Below are 16,270 nucleotides of genomic sequence, written 5' to 3' on the forward strand. Positions count from 1 at the left end.
TTATTGATTGGATAAAAATACAAAATAATAAAAATAAGTCTTTTAAAATGAGATTTATCTAATCCAATCAATTAAATTATGATATATTAATTTGTATAAGAGTTTATAACTCTTGTCTTGTTATAATCACTAACATGTTCTGAGACTTCAACTCCCACCATAAAGTTGTTTAAGGGCACGAGTTAACAACAGAGCGCATTAGCTAAGTTATAAACTTAACCATGAGTCAAAGATAAGACAACATAATTCAAACATCCCTACTGCGAAACAGCGAAAGGCTGGGGTTGAACCTTCTAGGAATAGGAATATGATAGTTTTACTGGAACACTATTCTACAAAATGGGCGGTTCCAGCATTTCAACCGAAAATATATCGGAAACATCAAACGAGACGCGGCCTCAAACTGAGCCTTTTTTTTTCAATTTTTATTCTTTTCCCTTTCCAGAGTTTTCTAGAAAGAGAAGTTAACATCCGGTAGTGAAATTGCAGAGAGGCTAGCAAATCCTTGTGCTCTACGAAACACGTTTCCTTGACCAAAGAAAGTATCAGGTCTTCGCCCTAATGATTCCATTTCCATCCCCCGTGTTCTTTCAGTGTCCAATGTTCGCCAAATGCAATTTGGGATGGGTCTGGGTCTGTGACTTTTGATTTTGAGACTTTCAACTCAACTGCAATACATTCCAAAACGCAAATAAAAATTACCCCTGGTTTGTCGTCAGCTCGCCTATCCTAAACCCTCTTGTCTCTTCTGGTGTTGACTGATTTTTTTATTTCTTTAAAAACAGCAGTAATATGAATATAAATTATTCCACGACGCGGCCCCGCGCCGCGCACTAATGGTCAAAAGTTAGTTCTTGACCAGCTGAAACGTGCAATCCAATTACCGCTTTCCGATATTTTGGTCTATATTGGCTGCAACATTGATTTGGGCCTCTTTTTTTGGGCATGGTTGTATCTCGTATGTGCTGAATCATTATTGTTGTAGTTAGAACTCGCAACGACATCCCTGTGTATTATTATAAATATAACCTGTACAATTATGGGGTATATAACAATTTGAATGTCAAGTTTTGCATCAAAAGCACGACCCCTAAATCAAATGTACATTATTGGTAGGAGCAGAGTGCCCTGCACAATTGGTCAAACGATTCAATATTTGCTTTACAACACACGCATGGCATGTGTACATAGTTACAGTTAAATAATGCATGCGCTTGATGGTGGTGGACCGGTCAGAGAACATTAGGTGAGTATAGTTAACTTTATTTGGTACAAGAAGTGCTTCGATTGAATAAATTTAACTTATTGCTCTATTAATGTAACAAGCTGACGGACAACTGTTAACCCGTTTACCTGTGAAACTTACCATTAACAATAATAATTAAATCGTAAAGAAGGAGAAGTAGTCAAGAAGACAAGAAGGAATAAATAAAAATCTATTTCAACATCGATTTTTTGTTTTCTTAATCATGGGTGACGTAATGATGCAGGCAGTGCAGTTGAATTCCGGAGAAGAATGATTGTATTTCACTTTGAATTTCAGAGCTAACAGATAATAGGAGAATTATATTCGAGACTTGAGAGAGGATTTCATTTTTCATTTCCATTTCGTGAGGATACGAAAAAGGTTAAAAATCGAAAATGAAGACGTCGCTGAGACGATGGCGAGGATTCACACTCCACAAGCACGGCGATTCCAAGGACCGGCGAGATCTTCGGCCTCTGGCTCAATTGGACGAGCTCGCTCAGGCTTCTCAGGTACGCCGCTGTTGCTGTTTTTTTGTTTCGTGATATTTTAACAGAACGACTCTTTCGAGTTTTTTGAACGTGGCGTTAGGTTTCTCTGTAGTGGATGTTATGTTGGGTAATTCAATTGTCCCCCTTTTCTTTCTTTTTTTTTTTTTAAAAAAATAAACATAGTTTTGGATCCAGACTTAATGTGTAAATTGCTTAAAAGTTTGATTTACATACATAGCAAAAGTGAGACTTTTTGAAATTAAAAAAAAAAAAAAAATCAACTGATTTATAGGGAGAATGTAAGTAATATATAAAGTTATCGCCTTTTCTGGCTGAATTAGTATGTTTTTTTTTTTCCTTTTTAACAGGACATGCAGGACATGAGGGGCTGTTATGATAGCTTACTTTCAGCAGCTGCAGCGACTGCTAATAGTGCTTATGGTACCTCATTGATGCGTTTTTTTTTTCTTTAATTAATTTTTCTCATATTCTTTCTCATGAATGTTCTATTATAATCATAATATCTACATTATTGGCCGGCGAATATGTAAGCATTTCTGCGATGTTAACGAATCCCGCATATAGTGATTAGTTGGAATATCAAACAAATGCAACTACTTTTTGCAAAACTAAGACGGGACTAGTTTAGTTTATCGTATGTCACTTCTTGATTTTGTAATCTATTTTGTTTATTTTTTGAGTGTATTCCCATTTTCTCTCAGAATTCTCCGAGTCATTACAGGAACTGGGTGCCTGTCTTCTTGAGAAAACTGCACTGAATGATAACGAAGAAAGTGGTAAGTCAACATACTTTCTCTTCTGCCTTGTTCTTTTGTACCTTTTTTTTTTGTTAATATAGATTTGGCAAGTATTGTTTGAAACATGTCTTAATTTTACTAATCCACTGTAATGGCTCTGCCAGTAAAATATTATTCAAAGGCGATGTTGTGCTTAATGTTTTGGCCATTGTTTCATTCTTCAAATCTTATGAATAGAAGAATAATTGAAACTCAAATTTGAAGAATTATTTGGGCATAGTATGGTACCAATGTGCTTCCCAGTTTTGCTTAAAGGTGTAGTTTGCCACCGTATTTATCCTGATTTTTTTTTTTTTAATATTTCACTCACTATTGTTGATCTGTCAATTCTTGGTTTTGTAAAAATTGAATTGAACATTTGTTGTATAACTTTATCCAAGTTTGTTAATAGTTTCTTGTTCTTGTGAGTGCTAAAACTATGGTCAGTGCTCAGTCTTATACACCCAAAATAAGTCAGTTTTGCCTTCAGTTAATTAATTCTTTTTTTTTTCCCCCTTAGAGATGCATGGTCAGTGACGTGTGTTTTTTCCCCATTCTAGAGAGGGGCAAAAAGAAAAATATTAAGTTGTTTTAGTTCCTGTGCAGGCAAAGTCTTGTTAATGCTGGGAAAAGTGCAGTTTGAACTTCAGAAACTTGTTGATGCATACGTGAGTGCTTATTCTTGTCTGTAAGCTGTCACAAAATTGTACATCTTGCCCTGCCCCATTAATAAATTTCTCTTCATATTGCAGCGCTCTCACATTTTCCAGACAATCACAATTCCATCAGAGTCTCTTCTTAATGAGCTTCAGACTGTTGAGGTTAATTTCATGTGCACTCTTTAATTTTCTTAATAAAATTTTTCCTTCTGAGACACTTTCGTCTTTCAATAATTTGGTTTCAGTTACCATTTTCTAATTACTCACTGTTTCTATTGGTGAATTTTCTCTGCACAGTTTCTGCTTTTGTTTGTACATCTAATTTTTTTTTTTTAACATTTTGTTGCAGGAGATGAAGCGACAATGTGATGAAAAAAGGTACAGAATCAATTTTTAAGACACACTGCAGACACAGAAATTGAATGTCATTTGAGCCTTTGAGATAATTAATTTTTCATTTTGGTGCATGATCTGCAGAAACGTATGTGAGTACATGTTGATGAGGCAGAGAGAAAAAGGGAGGTCAAAAAATGGGAAAGGAGAAACATTTTCGCTGCAGCAGTTGCAAGAAGCTCATGATGAGTATGATCAGGAGGCAACCTTATTTGTTTTTCGTTTGAAATCTCTGAAGCAAGGACAATCACGAAGTCTTCTTACACAGGCAGCTCGGCACCATGCTGCTCAGGTTTATCGTTTTTCTCTATTGTTTTGTCTAATGTTCTTGTCCTTCTGCTGGATAATTTATTGATTGGTTTACTTTTCTGTGCTTGAAAACAGTTGAGCTTTGTCAAGAAGGCTCTTAAGTCTCTTGAGGCAGTAGATCCACACGTAAAAATGGTTGCAGAGCAGCAGCACATTGATTATCAGTTCAGAGGACTTGAAGATGATGATATGGATGATGGTGACGATGACGACAATGGCTCAGATTCGCGTGGTGATGGGGAGTTAAGTTTTGACTATAGACAAAATGAGCAGGAGCAAGATGCTGTTTCTTCATCAAGAAAATCAATGGAGGTGAGAACATAATGCTGGGATGTTATTTTATGGTGCTTTAGCATTTTTGCATTGTAGTTATGGTACTATATTTGTTCAAATATCACAGAGCTAAGAATCTTCGAAGTTCTGTCCTGCCAAATGCTTTATTTTACAGCAAACAAAAGATTCTAGATGTACATGTAAGATAAGCCATATATGAAAAGCACAATCATGCCATATTGTTGGATCATTGATCTGCTTTACTTCTAAGTTAGGAATGTATTGCATTTTAATGCTGCATTCCATTTGACTCTGTGAATTGGCTATTACAAATGTTTGTGCAGTTGGATCAGCCAGACATTACATTTTCCCAAGTTACAAGACTGGAGACTTCAAAGGTAAATGACCTGCTGTAGTTTCAATTTATATGTTCTTAGTGAACAGGTTATGAATTGAAATCCATTTAATGAGCATAGGCTGGTTGGAGGATTAAATCATGATTGTGATTGAATCTATTTCTCTTAGTTTTTCTAAGAAGTTGCAATCTTATCTTATTTAGCAAATCTTATATGGTAATCTAATAAAAACAAATTAATCTGACTGTAGGGGACTTTTATCAAGCTATAAGATTTTAGCCATTTGTTATCCAATTGTTAACAAATGATTGGAATTCAAGTTTATTCAAAAGTCAGTGGACCTGAATTGAATCATGACTATATAAGCTATTCTGATATTAAGATTCGATACAGATGAAATCATGGAAGCAGACCTTTGATTTCCTTAGACCACGCAGGAGTTAAGTGGAAAACCCTTCCTAGTGAATTCTCATTTTAATTTGATTAATTGATTGATGAGACCAAATGGACCGCTCTTGAACAAAGGACGAAGGACTCCTCCCATACCCGTTTCAACTTCACTAGGGATCTCAAATGATTGGAATTTAAGTTTAGTAGATATATTGTCATATACAGAGAGATACAATCAATTCATTTACTGGAAATGGTTGACTCAAAGAAGTGGATTGCGGACCTTGTACTGTACCAAACACAGGACAAGTTGTATCTCCCTGTGTGCAGCTTTAAAACTAAATATTGTATCACATTTATATATCTCATTTTCATGTTTTCTCTATATGATTTTTAGAGTTGCAGCAAACATCTATTTCATGCTCTGCACGAGTTTTATTCTTGTCTTTTGGTGTATTTGCAGGAAACTTTAGATAGAAACTACAGGAAATCTCTTTCCTTTAGTAGGGAGGTCAGGTTTAGCAGCCAATCAGCTCCACTTTTTATGGATAATAAATCTGATCTCGATGATAGAAGGAAACAGATGCGACAGTCATCCACGAGAAAGTTCAATACTTATGTATTACCAACACCAGGTGATACAAAGAGTTCTCATTCTCCAGGACCAGGTAGTCCGGTTCCTAGTGCATTAAGGCCAAGTTTGGGTGGACAGACTTATAATTTGCGGCATGAATCTCCCCTGGACATGTTGAAGTTTGATAAAAGTTTGGGAGGTGATAAAACTTCCAAAGATACTGCACAGTCAATACTTAGAGAGAGCAACAATAATACTGCATCCATTCAACTGCCACCTCCTCCCCCTGCTGATGGTTTTTTACTTTCACGGCTTGATCCTCGTGGTGCTTCTGTTCCTAAGAAAGTCAAAAGACAATCCTTCTCTGGTCCGTTGACAGGTCCGCGGCCTGCAAAACCTGTCTTGAAGGAACATCAGCAGTTGTTATCCGGACCTCTTTTAAGAAATCCAATGCCTCAACCGCCAAGCTCATCTCCAAAAGTATCTCCAAGCACTTCCCCTACGTTTGTGTCCTCGCCTAAGATCAGTGAGCTTCATGAGCTTCCAAGACCTCCGGGCAGATTAAACTTGAACTCAGCAAGGCCAATGGGTTTGGTTGGTCATTCGGCCCCCTTGTTGCCCAAAGGTCAAGTGCTTTCTGCTCCCAGTAAATCAGCAATGGAGAATGTAGCATCTCCACTGCCAAAGCCTCCTCAGACTATTACGCGTAGTTTTTCCATTCCTTCAAGCAGTCATGAAATGGAAACTGCTCACAATTTAGAGATGGCCTCACCTCCGCTTACTCCAATATCTTTAACTACCAAGAATCCATCATCAGCTGTTTCTGAACCTGTTGTTCAAACTGTTGAAATCAGAGGTAATTCAGAAGCATGTGCTGTTTTTTCTCTAGTCAGTTTAACTATTTCTTCTAAACAAAATGACACAAGTTCATAGGTATCAGTTTGGCAGTGGTTTCATTGATTAGTCATCAATTTCATCAGCATATTAAGAAATAATAAGACTCTGATACTAACTGAAATGTTATCATGCTTCATAGACTGTTTGCTCTTAGTCAAAACAACTTTATGGTGTGAAGTTGATGATGAAGCTAGAATCCAATTGACGAAGTGTTTTAAGAGAATTTGAACTGTTATTGTTGGTTATTGAAATGTTTGTTACAATTCTTCGTGTCTTGAACTTGGTAAACTGTATTGTTTCACTGATGGCTCCTATCCGGTAGGAAAGATATACTAACTGAAATGTTATCATGTTTCATAGACTGTTTGCTCTTAGTCAAAACAACTTTATGGTGTGAAGTTGATGATGAAGCTAGAATCCAATTGACAAAGTGTTTTAAGAGAATTTGAACTGTTAGTGTTGGTTATTGAAATGTTTGTTACAATTCTTCGTGACTTGAACTTGGTAAACTGTATTGTTTCACTGATGGCTCCTATCCGGTGGGAAAGATATCACTTGAGACCTCTGTATGGTTGTCTCAATTAACTTATGGCTATAAATGACGTAATCCATGTTGGTATTCATTGTTGTATGTATGCCTGTGTTATCTGCAAAGAAGTATTTTTGGTATCCATAATTTTTGCTGATATTGGTTGAATTTTATGTTCCTAACTGTTGTGATAATTATGCACACAGGTGCAGAGTAAATTTTTGGTTAGCAGGAGTTTCGAGGCCTGGCAGAAAATTCTTGAGGTGGAGATCATCCACACCATTTCGTACAGTTGCGGATGTATATATATTTCCCCATTAATCATTTTGATTCATCGTATCCACTCCTATACTCCTTATTTATAAATGGATGAGCTCTTGGCGAAGTAAAGGTCAATTAAATAATCGCTCATGTGCTCCATCACTTGTGGAGGAATTTTTGTATCTTTTGCTAGGAATGAGTTCCCTAATTTTCCTCAACAATTCGTCGCTGGCTTATAACTTCTTCTGATCTTTTGGTGTAGTACTAATGGAAGATTAAGACAATGCTGATTCATTGAAAAAACTTGTGGTTCCCATTATCAATTCTTTCGAGTTGTATTATACAAACCAGTAATTCTTCTGTTTTAAGGACAGGCTGCTTCAATTGCCAAAATTTTGCTAATTTTCTGATCTGTGGCTGTGGGTGGGCTGGTGGCATGGGTCCCTCCGAACCAATTTGGGTTCTGGGATTTCTGGAAAATTCAGCCAAGGGATGATGGTTCTATTTGTTGTTACAAGTATGATTCTATTTACGGTGTTCATAATTCAATCCGTTTCGTTTAATGTTCCGTAAAAATTCAATCCGTGGACTTATGGATTGAATTGAATTAAAAATTTAAAAATATATTTTTTGTGTATTGGATATGAATTTAGTTATGTAAATATATAAAAATTATAAAAAAATAAAAATATTTATTTAATAAAAAAATTAAACTTATAAATATGATATTATATTTACTAATAAATAAATAAGTAAAAATATGATTACATTAATATCATATTGTATCTTATCTGATAATAATATAAAATAAAATTAATTACATAAAAAATATAATTTCTTAAACAGTTAATTTTCATATACTGATCTAAACAAATGATATTTTTTTTTAGCATGTTATATTTTAAAACTTTAAATATATTTTCTAACTTTATTTAAATAATAAATTTATTTAAATCTAATTTAATTTTAAATTTGATTGCTAGTAAAATTATTTTTATATTAAATTTTTATTTAATTAATTTGTAGATAGAAAATGATTACAAAAATTTTAGCCTGCAAACCAGTCCACAAAATGATGAATTACCACAAAATGATGAATTAGGTCAAATATGCATCCGAACTGCAGACATATAGATTAAATTTTATATTTGAATTAAATTTCATCAATTCATAAATTAGATTAAATTAAAAATTTATAATTCATAAAATTATAAATCGAATACGAATTAAATTAATGTTCAATCCGCAAAATTCGATTTGGATCCGATTTGGATCATTGAAGAGCAGAGCATATGTATCATCTATATAGTACATACTATAATATATATTGGAGCAAAAGCAAAATTACAGGTGACTGAAACTTAAATGTCACAAGCGTGGAGATTAGAATTATCTCCGCTTAATATAGGATCAGTTTCATGGTATCATATGCTAACGAACAACTATATTAATATATATATATATATGCAAAAACCACTTCCATACAAAGTGACGTTGTAAGGATCTGGGGGCACACGATTGTTTCTTCTTTGGTTTTGTCATTTACAGTCTCCAACATCATATCTCACAAAGCCCATCAGTTCTGGTCCCTCTAGCCTTGGATTGTTCATAAAGCTGCAGCAACGAATCAACCCAAGAAAAGAAAAAGAAAAAAGAAAAAAAAGACGCATTTACGATTTGAACTGCTGTTAATGAATTCTTAGCATTGGATGAAGAACAATCTGTCACCTAACCTTTCCTCTGAGAACTTTGAGAACGAACCGGCGGTCGGAATTGTGCCACACAAATCGTTGTTTGACACGTCACTGCCAAAGGAAAAAAATCAGATTAATTAGCTCAATGTCGGGGAAAAAAGTAAAAAATTAGAAGGATTTAAAGTTGCTCTTGAGATTATGATTATAAGAAGTTACAACTCACAGGATCTTGAGGTTTCCAAGTTTGGTTAGTTCTCTTGGTATCTTTCCAGTGAGCTTGTTACCGTTAAGTCTCCTGCATTATGAACTAGCCATCAATGATTCTTGACGCCAGAGGAAAAATGAAATGCTTAATCGAATTTGTTTTCTTGATGCTTACAGGAATTTGAGATTAGAGAGCCTGGAGAGTGAAGGAGGAATTGGGCCGGTGAGGTTATTATGGTAGAGATCCAAGCTGATAAGGCTCTTCAATTGTCCAAGTTCCTTAGGAATTTGACCCGCCAAATTGTTCATGTAGAGTTCCCTGTAAGGCCAGCCAACACACACCAACCAATTAAATGCTTTGTAATTTGCATGCTTGGGTGCTTCATCAGTCATGATGATGACGATTCATTTAAAGATCCAAATCTATCACTCTATGATCAACGAATCAGTCAATCAGACGGTGATGGCCGCCCAAGAGAAAAACTGACATCAATAATGGCTCAAACTTAACATATCCTTTCTGTAATTAATTAAATAATTAAATTGGTCGACTTTGATGGCTTTGTGTTCTTGTCTCTGATAAAATGAACCAAGTAAAGTAACAATAATTGATGAATAAAATAATAACGAAAATTTAAACCACACTTACAGGTATTGAAGACGTTCGAGCTTCCCCAACTCGGGAACCAAATTTCCGGACAGCTTACCATTTCCAAGGTCCCTGCACGTTTCAAATCTACTCATTAATTAATTCCGCACATTCACAGTGAGACGACGCCAAAATATAATACTTTGATTATGTAAATGGTTACAGTTCAGTTCACACTAATTTGACAATAAATTTCAAGTTTGGTTCTGCTCTCATTAATTACATACGTGTATTTTGCTTGACAGAAGCTCGGATCCAGAGTAAAAAATCCTGATTTGAAATTTCACTCACATCAACTAACCACTCTAGGTCACATCTCAGTAGGTATTTGATTATCATTTTACGCTGTTGTATACAGAGGAAAAAAAAAAAAGGAGTATAGAAAATTTACAGTCGAGTGACACGATTATCGGCATCACAAGTGACATGAAACCAAGTGCAAGGATCAACTAGAGTCGGATCCCAGCTTTGAAGAACGCCTTGCGGGTCTTTAACAGCTCTCCTCAACGCAAATAGAGCATCCCCTTTTCACAATTAATACCATCAAAATTTGATCAACCAAATAAGAAGTAATCACTTTTAACAGGTGGGAAAATGAATTTTTTTTTTAAAAAAAAAAAAACCTGTACCTTCTACGTTCGCATTTGAGGTTGCTATGGTGTTTGATAAGACCAATGCAACAAGAAGATGAAACAGGCCACTCCTGCAGATCGCCATTGGCAAAGAAAAAAAAGACTTTGAAGGTTGTGTGGATATGCACACACTCTCTCTCAGAGCAGCGACTTTAAAAGAGTCAAGATGCTAATGGGGTTTTCTTTTTCTTTTTTTATAAGAGAAAGTAGTGTGTGACTGTGCGTGTCTCGTTTGGTTTTGTTTGTTTAAAGCAAGCAAGGAATCAAAGCCATAGTTGTTTGCAGGGGAATTTATAGAGCCCCATACAAATTAAGAACGGATTTACTTTTTTTTTTTTTTTAATTTTAAAGAATAATTATGACAAAGTTTCAAACTTTTAATGCGGTAGGTCTCCCCCAACTCCTGCTCGGCTATCCTTTGTTTAGTTGTTTTCATTTCCAGAGCCGCGTGTCCAATAATATACCCTTATTCTTTAACCTATAATATCATAAATATTAAAGTTGGTTTTGTCCTTGTTGCTTCCATGAGCATCTTTAAAGTTCAGCCCCAATGCTATTGCCTGTTATATATTTATATTGCTAGGCTGGTTGTTTTTTTTTTTTTTTTTTTTTTTCAATTATATTACAATCTATCAAAATTATATAACAAAGGGTACTTCGAGTTAGACGGTAACTCATCTCCTCTATGCCATATGAAGCGAGGAAGATTCTTAGCATTCGGTAATTATCATGGGTGGCTAGCCTAGTTGTGTTAGGAGCTTGGAAATGGTAACCTGGAGTTGATGACCGGACATAAAATAAATTCTAGTGGGCTAAATTTTCGGAAATTAAGCTTAGGACCACAATGTTCCTGATTTGCCCTGTTACATTACATCAACAGTAATTCCACTGAGGAACAAACAAATTTGGAACTTCAAATGCTAGACTTTTATATATATATATAAAAGTATGCACACACATATATATGAATTTGTAGACGTGGATGTCCTTACTTTTTTTAGTATAAACACGTTATTAAATTATATAATTTAATATAATCAATATTTAATTTATTATAAAATTAAATTATATAATTTAATAACATGTCTCTACTCTTGCATGAAAGGAAAAAAATAATGACCCCTACATGAGAGGTGAACACCATATATACGTCCATGCATGAACTTCATAACATTTTCTCAGCATAATGTTATAAAATAAGCACCATTTTATTTGTTTATTTATTTTCTACCCTCTCCTATTCTCAATTTATTTTAATGGATCGATTTACGAATTAACAATTGAATAGCAGATATATTGTAGCTTTAGACCTCTTGTCAGCATTGGAAATGAAAAGGAGTTATAGGGTTTGTGAAAAACCAGGCAAATCTTTTGAACTCTGTCGGAGCCAAAACATTGATATGCATGCAACAGAATAATGTAATAATGTAGACCAAGCATGTGCGCACTGACGTCTGTTCGTGTTTACAGTCTTTATATTTTCTAATTTTTTTTTTCAATTCAAGTGTTTGTATTTTGAAATTTGGAGTGTTATTGATAGGCGTAAAGAGCTAGGCAATAGGCATAAGATAAGAGTGCACTGTGACTTTGGCAACGTCTGGTGGTCGGGCAGACGTGTCAATGGCTTTCAAAATTATAATGATTTCTCATTTATTTATTTTTTTTGTCACGAGTGTGTTACAACTATGGGAGATACCTTTAAACCCGTACCACAACTTAGATTAATTCCCGTTCGTACCGGTTCGACCTGTAAGGGATAAAATGCTTACCAAAGTGGTGACTTCATACAAGAGCGGTACTTGAACCCCTGACATCTCTTAAAGAGTCAGAGTGCCGAACCACTCACACTAACCAACTTTAATTAATTTCTCATTTATTTTCAGTATTGCCTCCGGTAAATAAATTTCTTTATATGGAAACTCTACTTATCCCTCCAATCGGGTTGTGCATTAATAAATATTTTTTTTTATACAAACACACCATTTAATTATGCGACTTAATAAAATTAATAAAAATATATTATTAAAACACATAATTTAAGAGTATATTTACATTAATAAAAAAAAAAGACATCAACGCCTGAAAATAATTATATATATACATGCACGTTATATTCTGATTCGGAAGTCCAAGATTAAAGATAACAAATTGGTTCAAGAAGTCAACCAAATTGCTCAAAGGAATTTGCTTTTGCTGAAGGACCAATTCCTCTTCTTCAAAAAAAGCTAGTAAAGAATTAGTTGATTTATTCTAATCTTTTCAATGACAAGACAATTTTTTTCAGAAAAGCATTTCTGTTAATGATCGAATAGAAGTTTTGACATTCCTTAAAAATTCTATTCCTAATAACATTTTCTATTCGACAGAAAGCTCGGCGAAATGTTGAAGGCTGAGTTGCTCCAAATTCACTAAATAATTGGTGATCATATGAATTGGGATATAAACTAAATTATTCAAATAAATATTCTTGACGTAAAATATATTGCCAAACTCTTCTATTTTTTTATTTTTTTTTCGTTTGGTGTTTAAAACACTTGGCGGTTTTAGTTTGGTAGCATAGTTGCCAAATAGTAGAACTTAAAAGAGCCCAAATGAGCAGTTAGATGTTAATTATAATTGATGAGTAGTTGATTAATATCAACTGCCAAATACAAAATCAAAAACTAAGCAATGATAAACATAGTGTCGAACTTTTCAGGGGAGGAGCTAATTTCTTGCTCAGTTTTTCTTCATTTCGCATTCAAGTTTACGGTCCAAAGTTGACGGGTATTTTTGCTTGAAAGTGGAGCTGCAGCTAGGCAAGAAACTGATCTCATGAAAAGAAAAATGGACATAATTATTTAGCAAGCTGGGAAAAACTAGTGATTGTTGCCATGTGATACTCGTCTTTTAATGTTATTGATGTAATTGCCCTGGGGGTCCATTTTCCCGCCATGTTTGTTTGACTTCACGTTTAGATGATCCGCCTGTACCTCTTAATTTTAATTTCTTCTGCTAATTAAGATCTTGTGGGGGGAACGAAACAAGGAAATAAAAATATTCTTTTGTTTTGTATCTTGGATTTTTTTGACATTATGATAAGCTTTCTCCTCAAAAGCTGTGACTTGACTAAGCCAAAGCATTACGGTTCCCTCATCATTTTCCTTTTTCTTTCTCTTCAATGGTAATTAATATTTGAGAAAGTAAAAGCAAAACCGAAAAGGCCATGTTCTTCAAAGAGAAAAGCTTTCCATACGGACCATTGATTGTACAATCACTACCACACGAATTCTTTTCAATTTTAATTTATTTTTTAAATCATGAAAGGAGTCAATTGTTGACCATTAATCTCTTTCATTTTGCTTTTGGGACAAAAAAAAAAAAATCAAACAATCCATACAATTAGGGTTCGCATACTTAAAATTATCGGCGCCATTTAGATATAATTTAGTCAATCCAATTAAAGACTTACTCGCAAGAAGTTAGTTGTAAGATTAGAGTGGTTACTCATAATTTACTTCCATCAGAATTAAAGTTCCGAGTCTTTATTGATATCTCTCTTTTAAATAAAAATAAATTTTATTAACTGAAAGTGCATTAAGGTAGCGTTTACTTTTTGGATTGAAGTGAGAATCCTATGATTGGGAGTGTGGAGTGGGAGTGTGGAGTGAGAGTGGGAGTAGGTTGTTTACTTACACTGGAATTGAAGCATGAAATGGAGATCAGAATCCAATTTATGTGTTTACTTTGTCTTGGATTGGGAGTAAATAGTTTCAAATTATAATTTTATCCTTATTTAAAGAATTATAGTTTTTAATTACAAAACTAATAAAAAATATATTTAATGAATAAATTTTTTTTATTATATTTGTAAATTTATAATAATTATTAATATTCTTAATTATGAACATCACATTTTTTTATTAATTTTAATTTTAATATAAAATGAAACATTATTTTATTTAATATGATTATATTAAATTTAAATATAATTATATTAAATTTATTATTATATAAAATAATAATATAATATTATTTAGTACAAAATTAATATTTTCTTAGAAAAAACTATTTATTATTATTAATTATTAATATTAAATAAATATAGTACTATTATTTTTAAAATAAATATAATAATATTATATTTATTAATTATCTATTAATATAATGATATTATTTTTAAATAATTTTAACTTAGAATCAATGCAAATTATTATTTAGTTAAATATAATAATATTATTCAAATAAATATAATATTATTTTTATTTTATTTTATTAATTATAAAATATTAAATTAAATTAAATTATAAAAAAAATAGAAAACATTAAATCCACTCCCACTCCCCACTCCAAAAATAGGTGGGGCCTACGGAGTGAGATTCCCAATCCCTCCCCAATTTAATAAAGTAAGGTAGCGTTTACTTTTTGGATTGGATTATGAATACTGAGGAGTAGGAATCCTAGGATTGGGAGTGTGGAGTGGGAGTGGGAGTGGGAGTAGGTTGTTTACTTACACTGGAATGGAAGCATGGATTAGAGATCAGAATCCAATTTATGTGTTTACTTTGTCTTGGATTGGGAGTAAATAGTTTCAAATTACAATTTTATCCTTATTTAAAGAATTATAGTTTTTAATTACAAAACTAATAAAAAATATATTTAATGAATAATATTTATTTTATTATATTTGTAAATTTATTATAATTATTAATATTCTTAATTATGAACAATAAATTATTAATTTTAATACAAAATGAAACCTTATTTTATTTTATTTAATATAATTATATTAAATTTATTATTATATAAAATAATAATATAATATTATTTAGTACAAAATTAATATTTTCTTAGAATAAACTATTTATTATTATTAATATTAAATAAATATAGTACTATTATTTTTAAAATAAATATAATAATATTACATTTATTAATTCTCTATTAATATAATAATATTATTTTAAAATAATTTTAACTTAGAATCAATGCAACTTATTATTTAGTTAAATATAATATTATTATTCAAATAAATATAATAATATTTATTTTATTTTATTAATTATAAAATATTAAATTAAATTAAATTAAAAAAAATAAAAGGGTAAAAAAGGGAGAGGTGAGAGTGGGATTTCTACTCCCTTCCCATTTAGAGGAAGTAAACGCTGGAGTGGGAAGAATCCACACTCCTCACTCTCACTCCAGCAAGTAAACACAACATAAACACTGAAGTGGGAAGAATCCACACTACTCACTCCCACGCCAAAAAATAAACACAGCATAAGAGTTTGACTCAAAATTAATCGCAAGTATTTGGACTACACCCATAAATTAGGATACTTAGAGGGAGAGGGAGAGACTAGTAGATTTAACCTGTCACTTGGAAAAGTAAAGATGATTAAAGCAGAAAGCTTGTTGGACAAAAAATATCACTATGATGAGATTGATAAAGCTTGCAAGTAAAAAGGGTCAAAAAGACCTTTTTAGTTTGAATAATGCAAACTGACCATCATGTTAACCATGAACGTAGCAATATCCTGTAGCTTTTCCTCCGGTTTGAAATTAAATCTGTCTTTAAAGAAAGACTCGGCTGGTTGATTGGGATGGGGGCGTCCAAAGTAACATCTTCAATCAACACAACTAATCAACTAAAATAATATGATTTCTCTCAATACATGTTGATCAAATTCATCATTACTTCCTTGACCAAACCATATATATGAGTTGTTGAGCTATTTGATTCCAGATGCAATTTTGATTTTGCTTCCTTCTAGATTCTTAACGTTAAAAAGGGGAAGAGGAAAAAAAAGAAAAAGAAAAAGAAAAAGGGAGTTGGGTTTTAGAGACAGAGCATGTGGAAAAATTTGTATTCTTATTATGAAAGAAAAATGGAGCTTCCAAATTACTTTATTATATCTCTGTTTAACATAACAGTGC

At 32.9% G+C, this 16,270-nt stretch overlaps 2 protein-coding genes across 5 annotated transcripts; one reads left to right on the forward strand and one right to left on the reverse strand.

Moving 5' to 3' along the window:
* The first annotated feature begins 1,043 nt into the window (after positions 1 to 1,043).
* On the forward strand, positions 1,044 to 7,577 carry LOC18045174 (uncharacterized protein At2g33490). Of its 4 annotated transcripts, none has more exons than XM_024185709.1 (12): positions 1,044 to 1,246; positions 1,491 to 1,758; positions 2,106 to 2,178; positions 2,460 to 2,534; positions 3,141 to 3,202; positions 3,287 to 3,355; positions 3,543 to 3,571; positions 3,671 to 3,878; positions 3,971 to 4,207; positions 4,513 to 4,566; positions 5,378 to 6,344; positions 7,121 to 7,577. In XM_024185709.1, the coding sequence occupies exons 2-12, from the start codon at positions 1,642 to 1,644 to the stop codon at positions 7,129 to 7,131; spliced, it is 1,902 nt and encodes a 633-aa protein (XP_024041477.1). In that variant the 5' UTR covers positions 1,044 to 1,246; positions 1,491 to 1,641; the 3' UTR covers positions 7,132 to 7,577. The 4 variants fall into 4 exon arrangements, with proteins under 4 accessions (XP_024041477.1, XP_024041478.1, XP_006438830.1 ...); XM_024185710.1 differs by having other exon boundaries at positions 1,544 to 1,758; XM_006438767.2 differs by lacking the exon at positions 1,044 to 1,246 and having other exon boundaries at positions 1,328 to 1,758.
* An 870-nt stretch (positions 7,578 to 8,447) lies between these two features.
* LOC18045175 (leucine-rich repeat protein 1) lies at positions 8,448 to 10,685 on the reverse strand. The gene is made up of 7 exons (XM_006438768.2): positions 10,352 to 10,685; positions 10,114 to 10,246; positions 9,723 to 9,794; positions 9,249 to 9,392; positions 9,093 to 9,164; positions 8,909 to 8,980; positions 8,448 to 8,789 (listed from the first exon to the last, which is right to left on the reverse strand). Exons 1-7 carry the CDS (start codon positions 10,437 to 10,439, stop codon positions 8,714 to 8,716), a joined length of 657 nt encoding a protein of 218 aa, XP_006438831.1. The 5' UTR covers positions 10,440 to 10,685; the 3' UTR covers positions 8,448 to 8,713.
* Positions 10,686 to 16,270: the final 5,585 nt, after the last annotated feature.

The sequence above is a fragment of the Citrus clementina genome, unplaced genomic scaffold (assembly GCF_000493195.1).
Source record: "Citrus clementina cultivar Clemenules unplaced genomic scaffold, Citrus_clementina_v1.0 scaffold_4, whole genome shotgun sequence".
Classification (NCBI taxonomy): Eukaryota; Viridiplantae; Streptophyta; class Magnoliopsida; order Sapindales; family Rutaceae; genus Citrus; species Citrus x clementina.